General features: G+C 44.0%; 1 protein-coding gene and 1 long non-coding RNA gene across 10 annotated transcripts in view; one reads left to right on the forward strand and one right to left on the reverse strand.

Moving 5' to 3' along the window:
• LOC140641809 (uncharacterized) overlaps positions 1 to 13,918 on the reverse strand; it is a 70,868-nt gene that overhangs the window by 4,505 nt on the left and 52,445 nt on the right. The window contains exon 2 of the long non-coding RNA XR_012038402.1: positions 8,862 to 8,954. This is a non-coding gene — a long non-coding RNA (uncharacterized lncRNA). The remainder of the gene's footprint in view (positions 1 to 8,861; positions 8,955 to 13,918) is intronic.
• Positions 54 to 13,918, forward strand: part of FSD1L (fibronectin type III and SPRY domain containing 1 like) — a 72,563-nt gene continuing 58,698 nt past the window's right edge. For 8 of the 9 annotated variants that reach the window (XR_012038399.1, XM_072842221.1, XM_072842222.1 and 5 more), the window contains exon 1: positions 4,589 to 5,219. Coding sequence is in view for 8 of the 9 variants with exons in the window: in XM_072842221.1 (XP_072698322.1) it covers positions 4,992 to 5,219 (228 nt within the window). In the remaining variant the exon portion in view is untranslated. Of the gene's footprint in view, positions 136 to 4,588; positions 5,220 to 13,918 lie in introns of those variants that run through there. The other variant, XM_072842227.1, reaches the window with a different exon arrangement.

Consider the following 13,918-nt stretch of genomic DNA (forward strand, 5'->3'; position numbering starts at 1 on the left):
ACATAGCAACATCATAATGGCTACAGTTTAGTTAACTGCCCCTTTCAAGCCCTGACCCAGGAAGGAGAGGGGCCTCCTGCAATGGAGCATATGAGAATGGGGGTGGGGAGAAGAGATTCAGAGCACATTCCAGAGGTGAGTACAATTGCAAAGCTGAGTCAGAAATGGAATGAATAGTCATGGCTTCTAGTTTGCAGAATGACAGACTCTCAGGGTTTGGAAAGATGAAAAAAGTTATCTCGGCCATCTACCCTTCCACTGCCTGATTCCCCCTAGGAAAGCTCTGCAAAGCACATGCCTAGCCCCTGCTTGGAAACCTCCAGTGATAGGGACCTCACCACCAAAGCCCATTCCAGTTGTGTATGGCTATCAAGAAAGTTGGATTTATTGTTGATTGGAAATGCATCTTCTAGTAGCTTCCATAAATTGGGTCTAATTCTATGTGTGAAATGTTAGAGAACAAGTCACCTGCCTCTTCCATACAACTACCCTATAGGGATTTGAGGTAAATGATCATGTCCTCCCTGGCATGAGAGATTTTTCCTTTCCAGGCTAAATACTCACAGGCGCTTTTAATTGTGTCTCTTCTCATAAGCCTCCCAGGCCCTTCCGTCATGTTTGTGTGCACTGATTGCATCCCACTTTGCTTACAGCGCCCCCAGGTATGGAGCTGGACCACCCCATACAGCACGAGCTCACATAGGAACAAATCATCCTTTCCCTCCTATGAGAGCTTAAATGTCTAAAATGAGTTCCTAGGGCCAGAACTTCGTACTCTGAGTTCAAGGGGGTTCTAGGACTTTTGGTTGAGTCTGTTTTAGTCAGAAGGTGACAGGGGGAAAAAAAGACATAGGTTTCAATGATTAGGAAGAGAGGACAGCTAATATTTTTTGAATACTTTCTACATGACAGATGCTGTGAAACTCTTAACGTGAATTATCTCATTTAATCAATCCAAAAACTGTGCAGGTGGTACTGTTATGATGCTGCTTTCACAACTGAAGAAACTTATGCTTAGAGAAACTCAGGGTTTCCCTGGGTTGGGTGGTGAATGCTAAGACTCAGGTCAGATATTAACAGGGAGAAACAGGTGGAGATTTGGAGCTTCAACCAAGAGCAGCATCTGGCCAGTGATTATGCTTCAGAAAATCCAGGATAACAATGAAAACGGGAGTTAGAGGCGAGAATACGACTCCTAAGGCCCCAAAGACTAAGAGGGTTTCCCCATCCAAGGGTGGCACAGAAGGAGATGATGTATGTAATAATAGTAACAGCTACCATTTGTTAAATTCGTACTAAACCCGGCGCTTTGTATATGTAATCTCCTTAATCCCCACAATAAGCATAACTGGGAATGACTACTACTCTCATCACTGTTACAGATGAGGAAGTTGAGGCTTATCTGGGTGGAAAGACTCACTGAGGGCTACACAGCTGGTAGGGGACGGTGGCAGGATGTAAATTCAGACTGCTGACTCAGGGCCCATGGCCCTATACAGACTCTCAAAGGGGAACACTGTTGGCAACACTTAAGGGAAGGAACTTTCCCTCCCAGGAGATGGGAGCATCCCAAGAATTTATGAGGGGACTCTGGCTTCTGGAAGAGACAATTTTGCCAGACTCTTCACATAAGGTTATTCTAACTTGACATTTCCTCAGAAAGGTATTCCTAGAGGCCCAGGAACCTCAATAAAATAAATACATATGGCTAGATATGCTATCTTAGAATTAGAAACATAAAGGTTCAAACAGCTGTTTTTATGCCTTTGTAGTTGCTGCTTCTTTTTTTTAAACAATTTGCTTTCATTTAGTTCAATGGTTCTCAAGCTTTAGTGGGCATCAATCACCTGGAGGACTTGTTAAAATACGGATTTCTGAACCTTCATGCCAGTGTTTCTGACCTAGATGAAGGCTGGGGGGTGAAGGCTGAGAATTTGCCCTTCTAACAAGTTACCAGGTGGTGCTGATGCAGCTGGTCTGCGGATTATGCTTGAGAACAGCGGCTTTACTCTATTAGTAAAGCTACTTTTGAAAATTGCCAAATCAACTTGGCTGTGAAAAGGTAAGTACAGAAAAGGCAAAGGACTTGCCCATGGGCCCAAAGCAGCGGGAATGGGGTGGGGGTGCAGACTCAGTGCCCAGCCAGGTGCATGCTGCTGCCAGAGGGCCTGTATAGGCTGGGGACAATGGAGGTCACAGCCAGAAGAGACAGGAACCAGGGCAAGCAGAAAGCCCAGGTGAGCTGGGCAGGGAAGTCAATCTGCCTAAAGAAACAGAGACCTGGGGGTGTCTGAGTGGCTCAGTCAGTTGAGCATCTGCCTTCAGTTCAGGTCATGATCCCAGAGTCCTAGGCTTCCTGCTCAACAGGTTGCCTGTTTCTCCCCCTCCCTCTGCAGCTCCCCCTGCTTGTTCGTTCTCTCTCTCTCTCTCTCTCTCTAATAAATAAATATAAAAGAGGGATGCCTGGGTGGCTCAGCGGTTTAGCGCCTGCCTTCAGCCCAGGGAGTGATCCTGGAATCCCAGGATCAAGTCCCACATCCGGCTCCCTGCATGGAGCCTGTTCTTTCTTCTGCCTGTGTCTCTGCCTCTCTCTCTCTGTGTCTCTCATGAATAAATAAATAAAATCTTTAAAAAATATATAAAAGAAAGAAAAAGAAGAAAGAAAGGAAGGAAGGAAGGAAGGAAGGAAGGAAGGAAGGAAGGAAGGGAAAGGAAGGGAGATCTGGCAAAGTTAGAAGTCAAATGAAGCAGAGATCTTGTCAAAAGCTGCAGGCTCCTGGCTGGGCTGCCGGGAAAGAACCAGAGGAGTGAGGAGGCAAGGAGCCAGGAGTGAGCTCCCAGGATGTGACCTGTGACAGTATTCTGGTGATCACATTTCAGTTGCGACTTGCTGTCTCCAAAGCCTCTTTCTGTCTCCTCCTGTGGTTATACCTATCAGTCATAAAGTGCCCAGGAGTTGCTCTCTGAAGTCAAGTCCTTGCAGCAAGAGAACTGGGGACAGTGCAAAATGCTGTTTCTTCCCTAGTGATAAGTCCCATAGCAGAAGGCAGGGACAGGGCTAGGGAGCTCAGTCAGGCAGTTTGACCTCTAATGTTCTCCAGTCCCCAGGCTGCATTTCTCCCTTATGGGAAACTGACTCAGCAGCAGTGAGGACAGTGCAGATGCAATGCGGAGAATGGCCTTCATGCTCGCAGCCCTGCACTAGAGGCCATGTGCTGGGCTGCTCCCACTGCTCCTTGTGGAACTGGGGTGGCTTGGATAGGAGGCTCCTTTCCCGTGATACCAAGAGACGGAGCATCTCTCTGCAAGTTCGCATGCCATTACTCCATGCAGCTGCAGGATAAAATTGTGCACATAGGCTCCCCCTGGGCCCTGGCCTTTAAGCACACTGTCCTCCTAGCTTAAGCCAAGTCCCTGTTTTTCCTTTTGTGTCCTTCAGCTTGTTTCTTGTATATGTCTGTCCAGTATAAAAAGGATTTATTGAGTGCATACTGGATAGCAGGCCCTGTGCTGGCGATCCAGATTCCAGTAAAAGAAATTTCAACCTGCATAGAAGTCACAATACGGAGTATAATTGTATGGAGACAATTATAGCCTTGTAGGATAAATGCTTTTTCTTAAATAGAGTTCATGCCCTCTCGAGGCCTTTGTATTTTCTGTTCCTTCTATCTAGAATGCTCTTCCCCAGATATTTGTATGGCTCATTCTCTCATTTTGCTCAGGTCACTTCTGAGGCCTTCCCTGACCTTCTTATAGAAAATGGAGCCCTCACAAGTCTTTGAGTCCATTTACTATATATATATATATTTCCCCCCCCTGCCTCCTATACTAGATTGTAAGCTCTCCCTGCAGAGCAGGGCCCTGTCACTGCTGAATTCTCAGTTTAGAGAACTGGTACCTCATAGGTACTCAATATATATTTCCCTTCTGTTCATTCCTGAGTGATTGACTAGTTGGAACTCTTCTGAGCCTCTCCAGAGTCATTGAAATGGAGGATGAGGTTTTTCTGCTAGAGGAAGAACCTTTTCAAGCCTACCACCCCTAGCTTTCTACAGACTGCATGCATGGTCCCTTCAGGTCAGACTGAGGAGGTTCTAGCTCCCCACCAACAGTTATAATTTACTGGCCATTAACTCTGTACTGGGCACTTTTTTTTTCAAACTTCAAAAATAGTTTAAAAATTATTAAAGGATAAAACTGACCCCTCCCCACCCCCCCACTCCCCCACTCTCCAGCCCTGTTCATGCATTGTTCTCAGTACCGCTGTTGCAGAGCTAAGGTAGGCAGGTGCGGTTCTGCTCCCCCCACCCCTCACTGATGGAAATCGCTGCTGAAGATGGCTGAGGAGAGGGATCTGGCTTTGAGGGTGGCTTTTCCACGCAACTGTGTGACTTTGGACAAGGTCCTGGACCTCTCTTGTACTGGGCACTTGCAATACGTTATTTAATCCTCAGAACGCTCTGCAAAGTCATCATTATTGACTTTTTATTGCTCTTTTTTTTTAGGAAGGTGAAATAGGCCCAGGGACAGCGACCTGCTCAGAATCCAGGAGGATGCCCAGGAGGGCTCTCTGGGAAAGGTCTGCTGGGCTCCGCGGTCTACTCCGGTCTCTGCGACGTTCCTGCAGGCCTTTCCGTGCTTCCACTACACCCCTCCCACCCCCCCGCCCAGCCCTGTCCTTTTCGGTGGTCGGTGGGCCTGGTCTGGCCTGGGCAGCCGGTGTCAGGGGCGCTTTAGCGGCGAGCAGGAGGCGGAGGGGGCTGGTTTATCCCAAGGGTCAGCGCTGTCCTTGCCCGGCCCTCCCCACGGGCCCCGCTGCGGGACGTCCCGTGGTCCGCTCCGAGGCCCGCAGCGATGGCGCGGGCTGGAGGGAGAAGGATGCGCGAAGGAAGGCGAGGCTCGGCCGCGGGCCCCGAGGGACGACGCGCCCGCTCTCCGCCCCACCCCCGCCAGCCGCGGACCCCGCCCCACCCCGTCCCGCGGCAGCGCGCATGCGCCGGGCGCTCCGGCCCCTCCCCCCGCGGGCCGCCCTTTCACCCTGGCAACCGCGGCGCGACGGCGGCGGCGCGGGCTGGGCGCGGACCGGGCGGGGCGGCCGGAGGCTGAGGCGGCCGCGGGGCCGGTGTTGGCGTGTCCGACTTCCCTCCGCCTCGCCGCACGGCTCTTCGACGCGGCTTCGGGCCCAGCGGACAGAGCCCCCGGCCATGGACTCCCAGAAAGTGAGTGAGGGAGGGCGGCGCGGGGCTGCCGAGGTGGGGGGCGGGGGGCGGGGGGCGGGGCGGGGGCCCGGGCTCGGGGGCGGTGGCTCGGGCGAGGCTGCGGGCCCCGCGCCCTCACTAGCCTTCCTCCCTAGCCTCCCTAACCTCCCTAACCTCCCTCAGCCTCCCTCCTCAGCCTCCCTCCCTAACCTCCCTCCCTCCCTAACCTCCCTCCCTAACCTGCCTCCCCCCCCCAACCTCCCCCCGCCAGCCTCCCTCCCCCGTGAGAGCAAAGCAGCGCCCGCCGGGCTGCGGAGACCTTGCCGGGTGACCCAAGCTGGCCTTTGGCCCCGGGCCCCGCTCCTGAGGGGGGGAGAAGGGAGCTGTCCCGGTTTCTCTCCGTCATTTTCTGCGGCGCCCTAGGCCCCCTTTGATGCTCGAACCTCCGCGTGCGGGCGCGGGTTTATCCCTCCTCAGCGGGGTCTGCCTGCCGACGCCCAGGCCCCAGGCCGATGCTCCTTCCCCCCGCCCAGCCGTCTGTCTCTGCACCCTACGCTGTGCTGCGGGTCGGGAAGCAGCGCCCCGCGCCCCCCGCGCCCCCCGCGCCCCGCCGCCGCGTGACCAGTTCGGAAGCAGGTCTTGGTGTTTGGTGTTAGTTGAACCGGGAGAAGAGACTTCCAGTTGGCAGCGGTCCCACACCCTCTCCGACCGGCTGGTCGCTGGTCACAGTTACCTCATGGTCATGGTGGCCTGTTGTAGACTTTCCGAACAAGTTAAGGAGAGGATATGCAGAACTGGTCATTTCAATTAAGAAGAAAAAAAAAAGAAAAAGAAAAAGAAAAAGAAAAAGAAAGTTTGGAGATCACAGCCAATGTTTTGAATACAATTAGAGTTATTAATGTTGTCATAATCCCTGCATAGAAATCCTGTTCTCTTTGTTAGATAGCAATTGAAGCACAGTACGGTATAGGAGGGGAACACAAGTGTTATTAATAATGTAGCAGGGAAAAACAAGGGCATAACCAACAGGCCATTCTTTTCTATTATTAGATGGAAAGCACTGGAAAAACTTTTTGGAACAGTATTTTCTCTAATTTTGCCTGCATTCCCGGCCCCAAGGAGCCCCGGGGGCACGGGAGGGTGGGTAGTGTAGTGATGTGTTAAGCATTGACTATTACAGTATTTTACTGAAGTGCAGTATGATTTGTGTGCGTGCATCTTGAGACTCAGTTGGGTAATAATACTCAGTTTTCATTTCCATGACTGTTAGACGTATGTAAAAAATGACATTTCGTGTTTTGAATATATCTATGTTTAAAACATCTCTGCCTAAATTTGTAAAAACATTTCACACCTTATTTAACTTTTCTAAAGTAAAGTCATGTGATAGCTGAGTGGGCGTTAGTTCAGGGCAAATGGAAGGCCGGAGGCTTGGGGTCCATTCTACTATTTACTAGCTCTGTGATATGAGCAAATCACTCTAACTGTGATCAATCTATTTCCTCATTTATGCAGTGGAAGTAAGAATATTTTACAGTTACTGTAAAAATCAAGTAAGGTAATTTATTTTGAAAACATAAGGTTTTAAAGTTTACAAAGTACTAAAATTCTCCATGTGTGGTAAAGTATAATTTTAAAGAGTATTTTAATGTGGATCGTCATATTTTGCCAGGGCATGCATTATCACTTACTTTAATAACTCAAAGAGTGGGAAGTTGTGGCCCTTGCAGAGTCCTACAACTAGTCATAAGGCTAAGATTTGAACTAACTTGGTCTCATTCCAAATGGAGTTTTTGAGTAGCTACAAGTACCACATGCAGTTTCCTCAGAGGTAGTAGCAAAGAATTAGGTATTCTTTGTGATAACTTTGAAAATCAACCTCTCAACACTAGAAAATGTGTTGAATGCCATTTCACTTGTTGGTATCAAATACTATTTCTAGAAAAAACAGTATTTCCAATAAAAAACTATTTGTCTTATAGCTTAAAATCTTAATGCTTATAACCAATTTATTATGAATTTGAGCATCTTTCTCATGAATTACTGCAGAATCCATTATATACCTCAACTGATAATGAACTGTGTATTTATTTCTCTTTATGTAAATAGTACACCCCTAGCATGCTTTTTCTTCCCTGTTATAGAATGTTACAATGAAAATAGGTACTTTAGTCATTGTAAGGAAAATAGTAAGGTACTGCAAATGGCAAATGGTGAGGATGGCTTGAATATATATTTGATAGTAAGGCACTGGGATTTGGCCTTTAAATTATTAAGAGGATGACTTTGGAGACAAGTCTTCAGTCCTACTACTATCTATGAGTTGAATGAGCTTGGGTAATTTGCTGTGTGTCTCTATTTTATCATCTATAGAATAGAGATAACAATTATACTTACCTCAAAGGGTTATTGTGAGGATCATGTTAATTTTTAAAAATCCTTGGTGCCTAGTGCACTTAAGTTCTGCTGGCTGTTGTTATGAATTTCATAATCCCAACTTGAAAATAACTTTCTCCTTTTGTTGATAATTTGTATAACTATTTTTTTTCTAATCCAGCCTACCAATTTTTAACCTTTGTCCTTAAGTTTTAAAACATGTTTTCTGTTTTTATATCTGTAATAAGTGATTTCAAATGATGGTGTCAAAGAGTTGTTGAATTCTAATTGAAAGAGGATTCGGAGTTCTGACTCATGCAGTCTGACAATAGGGGTTAAGTTAACTGGACAGTCTTACAGAAGCTGGATGGTGGCTAGTCAGCAGATGGATTAGCTTGACCAGCTGCTTTTTTGTCTGTGAAAATAACTTGGACTTCAGTGTTGTGTTAGCAACAGATGCTCTATTTGAGTAGAGGAAGAAAACATAATTGCCTTGGGTATGTAAGGCATACTGTTGGATACAGAAAACCACAGTATTATCTCTTAGAAATAAACAGAAGAATTTTGTTTATATCCAGTTTATGGGACACTTTTGCCAACAGGATATGTTACAGATAGGCGGCTTTGTTCAATACCCAAACCTTTTGATTATGTCCTTAAGTGGTTTTAAGATAAAATCCCGAAGGTTTCCATACCTGATTAAATACATATGTTCAAAGAAACCAATGAAACAAAAGACATTTACACCTTTCTACAATCTTGGTCCTTAGAATTTGATAGTTTAAGGTTTTGCACAGGACATCATTTGTATTCATAGGGATTGCTGTTTCTAGGAAAGGTACATGCTGTAGGAATAATAAAGGTGGAGCCCAGAAGAAGGATGGTGCTAAGAGCATACTTTTTGGGGGAGACATGCTCCCTAGCCTCCCTCCCTAACCTCCCTAATCTCCCTTCCTAGCCTCCCTAACCTCCCTCCTAGCCTCCCTCCCTAACCTCCCTCCCTAGGCCTCCCTCCCTAACCTCCCCCAGGATGGTGCTAAGAGCATACTTTTTGGGGGAGGGTTTGGTTTTTTGGTGGATTTCCCTGCCTTTTCCTGCATATTCTTTACTTTCTACTTAGAAAGTGGTAGTGACACAAGACTGGACACATGAAGATTGGGTGAACACATGAACTGAATAGGATTGGTTTTAAAGCATGACAAGCCGTAGCAAGTAGCTGTCTGCACGTGGCTTCCTTATCCCAGTTTCCTCCTCTACCCTGGTATTCATTCTTTCCCTTCATTGTACCTTAGCAATTCAGAGACCTCCACCATATCCATATAACCAGCCATTTCATGTTCCGAAATTACTTCCTTTTCTCAGTCAAGAAAATATTATTTCCTGAAGAAAGGAAAGAAAAATAAAATTTGAGTATTCTGCATCCAGTGTTGTGTTAGATTTCTTTAAACTTTCATGATAGTTCTTATTCCTGTTGCACATCTATATGGAAAACCAAACTCAGCGGCTAACTGACTTGTTCAGAGTTGCACAGCTAGCAAGTGATAGTCTAGATTCAAACCTGGTTTTCACAGCCCAAGCTTTTTTCATTACCACCCTTCTTTACTGAATCTTTTGTCTTTAATGTGATATGATTAATTAAAATTTAAGTTGTTATTAGGAACAAATTCCTATAAATAGAGTTTTTTAAAAAGGATTTTAGAGGCACCTGGGTGGCCCTGTCATTGAGTGGCTGCAGACTCAATGGGGAGTCAGCTTCTTCCTTTGCCTGCTCATGCTCAGTCGCTCTCTCTCAAATAAATAAAATTAAAGTATTTATTTTTTATTTATTTGAGAGAGAGAGAGAGAGCACGAGCAGCAGGAGGGGCAGAGGGAAAAGGCAAAACAGAGAGCTCCCGCTGAGAAGGGAGCCTTGACCTTGGGCTGGATCCCAGGACCCTAGGATCATGACCTGAGCCGAAGGCAGGCGCTTAGCTAACTTTAGCCACCCAGGTGCCACCATAAAGTAGTTTTTTTAAAGAAGCTAATTAAATCTAGTGAAAATCGTTGATAGAAAGAGTAGAACATGATTTTTAAAATGATTTTATTTATTTATTCATGAGACACACACACACACACAGAGGCAGAGACACAGGCAGAGGGAGAAGCAGGCTCCATGCAGGGAGCCCAATGCGGGACTGGATCCTGGGACTCTAGGATCACGCCCTGCGCCAAAGGCGTGCCAAACTGCTGAGCCACCCAGGCGTCCCTAGGACATGATTTATATAAAACTCTGGAATTTGGTCTCTCTTGATGCCCTGTATACAATCTTTATTTTTCGTGTGTGTGTGTGTGTGTGTGTGTGTATGTGTGTGTAGGTGTATGTATCCTCTCTCTCTAGCTCTTCTTTTTTGAGAGAATGTCTTAGCTTTCTAAAGTAGAACTCTGAACAGGAAGTGGAGTTTTATGTATCCTACCCAAATGCAACCACAGTCATTCCCAGGGAATGGATCAAAGTAATCTGGGATGTACAGGCATGAGGTACCCTTTTCAAAGGACCATACTGACATACTCTTGATCACTATATTTAAATACAGATTTATTCATATGTTATTGAACTTGGAAGTTTTAAAAAATTGGAAATACAATTGACTCTTGAACAGCACAGGAGTTAGGGGTGCTGACATGCCCCTGATTCGGTTGGAAATATATATGCATATAACTTTTGACTCCCCCCAAACTTAACTACAGATAGCCTGCTGTTGACTGAAACAGTAAACTGGAAGCCTATGGATAACATAAACAGTCATTGAGCATATATTTTGTATGTTATATGTACCATATACTCTATTCTTACAGTATATGGTACATTAAGCTATAGCTTATGGTACAGTAAGCTAGCACAAAGAAAATGTTAAGAAAATTATAAGAAAGGGAAAATATATTTACAGTAATGAACTGTAAAAAGTCCATTTATAAGTGCACTGGGACAGTTCCAACCCAGGCAATTCAAGGGTCAATGGTGAAGCAGATTTTTTAAAAAAATTTTAATTTTAATACAGTGCTTTTTTGCAATGCCTGGCTGAATGTAAACAGGATTATTCATGCAGTAAACACATACTGAGTGTTTGCCATGATGATAGGTAATCCACTCTAAGCTACGGTGGACAATATTTTAAAGTAGGTAGATTTTGTCTCCAGCTTTCTTTTTTTGACATTCTTCTCAGCCACAGGGTTCTGGTAGAATCTGGTTTTAGTTATTGATACTTGTTGATTGATAGCTAATTATATTTTTAGCTAATTTATATAACTAGGAGTTAGCACAGCCAGTCTACGCACTTTTGTTACATTATAATTAATACAAACTTATTGTAGGAAAATAAGAAATACAGATAAATGAAAATAAAATGAAAAATCACCCAAATCCTGCCACTCAGGGATAACCTGTTTTAGCATTTGTATGTATTACATTCCAGTTTTTAAATGAATATAGAACTTAAAAAGACTATGGTATCATGTATGGTAATACTGTTTTCTAATTTGCCTTTCAATTAATACATTATAAATCTTTTACCATGTTAATATCATTCTACAGCACTTAATTCAGAATTCTTTTGTATGGCTGTATATTACTTGATTTTTAATCAGTACTCTTTATTGTATGTTTATGTTGGTCCCAACCTTCTTGTGTTATAAATAACACTGAGACAAATATAGTCAAGTCTCTGTTTATACCTTTAGTTATTTACTTAGAATAAATTTATTTACTTATTTACTTTTAAAATTTTTAAAAAAGATTTTATTTATTTATTCATGAGAGACACGGAGAGAGAGAGGCAGAGACACAGGCAGAGGAAGAAGCAGGTTCCATGCAGGAGCCCGACGTGGGACTTGATCCCGGGTCCCCAGGATCAGGCTCTGGGCTGAAGGCAGCGCTAAACCACTGAGCCACCTGGGCTGCCCTATTTATTTACTTTTAAAAATATTTTATTTATTCATGAGAGAGAGAGGCATAAACACAGGCAGAGGGAGAAGCAGGCTCCATGCAGGGAGCCCAAAGTGGGACTCAATCCTGGAACTCTAGGATCATGTCCTGGGCCATAGGCAGGTGCTAAACCGCTGAGCCACCCAGGCATCCCAACTTAGAATAAATTTAGTAGAAATGGAATTATTGAGTCAATCTGTCTAAAGTTTTAAAAATCTTTTGGTACATATTGCCAAGTTGCCCTTGAGAAGGGTTGTTCTGCTTCTCCCTCTGCCTTCGTCTGTGCCCCCCCCCCCCCCCCCCGTCTCTTGTGAATAAATAAAATCTTAAGAAAAAAAAGACACAAGGATTGTTAGTTTGTATTGCCACCAGCAGAGCCTGAGTGTACCCTGTCTTCATTCCCTTTGCACCTCCCTCAGATGGTGGGACCTCTGGTTTCTCTGGCTGAATATGAGCTTCCTAGACTTCACTGAATGGAACAGCCAATTCAGAGGTCACTGTGCAAGGGTAAAGCTTCCCTAGGTTGTCATTCATTATATTTCTTCAAATCCTAGGTGAGAGAGTACCTCTTCTGTCCTCATATCTTCCAGCTGGGTTCAAGGTTGAAAGGCAGCATTTCCCACCAGGTCTTTTATTAGATTTTTTTCTGTGGATCACCTCAGTTGCCTCTGTAAACAGGTGGTGTTCCTAACTGTTTCACTGATAAAAGAGGGCATGGCTTTCTACCAGTTATGATGATCAGATTCCTGAATTCCTCAGCAATATATAATTCTCCTTTTTCAGTTCTTCATATAACATCTGAGCATAATACTTTTGTGTTGTCAGAGCTATGGTCAGCTGGTGAGATTCTGATTGTCTAGCTTACCAGCTGGATAGAGCGTTCTGGATTTCAGTTCGTTACCTAATTCAAAGGAAAAGTCTATGGTGTGGTGTGATGCAAGTGGTATCATTTCTGGTGGCATAAGGATGTTTTCCAGAAATGCTATATCCTGGTTTCATTGATCCCTTTACTCTAATTGCAGGAACACTATGCTTGTTATGTACAGTCCATGGCAGTGTAAGCAGCCTAGGGTACCATGAAAATAGAGGGAGCTTCCTAGATTTGAATTGTGACTGCCGCTTGATAGCTATGTGATGTAAGAAAATTTCTTTTTTTTTCTATTTTTTTATTTTTTGTAAGAGAATTTCTTCTCTTACTTTCCTTTTCTTGAGCCGTTAAATGGAAAGGCTGATACCACTTTTTAAAAATCTATTATGTTTAGCATAGCATCTGGCACACTTTCTATGTGCTTAGTGAATACTACTGAAATGGCCATAAGAATAGTTTGACCTTCTTAAATTGTAGATTGACTAGTGATATTTGCAGTAATTCTAGATTTGTGTATTTTGATGGTCTGGAATACTAATGTAGAATTTGAATCAGAGATCTTGTCAGTGTGAGTAGATGCTGGTCGGAAATTCATATGTCAGGGTGTTTCTCTAATTATGACTGCTTGGTCATTGAGGTCCTCAAATTCAGACTAGCATATAAACCTGGGTATAATGAATTTCTGCCACTGGTTCTAAGAACAGGAGGTTTCTGAAACGTAATTTCAGGAACTTACTGCACTGGATAGTTTCTAAGTAAGTAACCCAACTTGGCAGAGTTTTTGTTGAATGTAGCAGAATTAACACTCAATATTTGAATTTGGCATCTTCACATATATTAAGCTAAAACGAGTAGAACCGTGCCCTTTCAAATGTTGAAAGTCATTATGTTCTCAGGCTTAATAAGATGCCTATAGTAAGAATAGCTGTTTTTGTTCCTCTTGTATCTGGCAGGGTGGTATATGTTACAATCTGCTAATCAGCTCCAGTTTTTTTTTTTTTTTTTTTTTAGCTCCAGTTTTTACAGTCTTGAAGTAAAATCTTAGTCTTTTTGGTGCCCTTAGATACTCTTCTCATTTACCTCTCATCTTTATTTTCAGGTAATACAGTGTAATAATTAAGAGCACAGACTTAGGAGTGAGACTGCCTTAATTTGAATCCAGGCTCTGCCACGTTAGCATGGAGATCTTGAGCAAACTATTATTTAACCTCTCTATATCTCAGCTTCCAAATTGGAAAATAGGGATAATATTAGTGTCCTACTTCATAGGATTCTTGAGAGGGTTAAATGAATTAATATATGTAAAGAGCTTAAAATGGTGCTATACTTAAGAGTATAAAAGTGTTATTTTGTGGAAGAGACTGTTGATTGTGCCTTTACTTCGCGATTGTGACTATCAGCATAATATTAAGCTATGCTTCTTTGAAGAGGATACCTCATGCCTTGCACATCTCAGCATCCTAGATTTTTGATCCATTCCATGGGAATGATTGCAGTTGTGCTTGGAGAGGTATA

The sequence above is a fragment of the Canis lupus genome, chromosome 10, assembly GCF_048164855.1.
Source record: "Canis lupus baileyi chromosome 10, mCanLup2.hap1, whole genome shotgun sequence".
Classification (NCBI taxonomy): domain Eukaryota; kingdom Metazoa; phylum Chordata; class Mammalia; order Carnivora; family Canidae; genus Canis; species Canis lupus.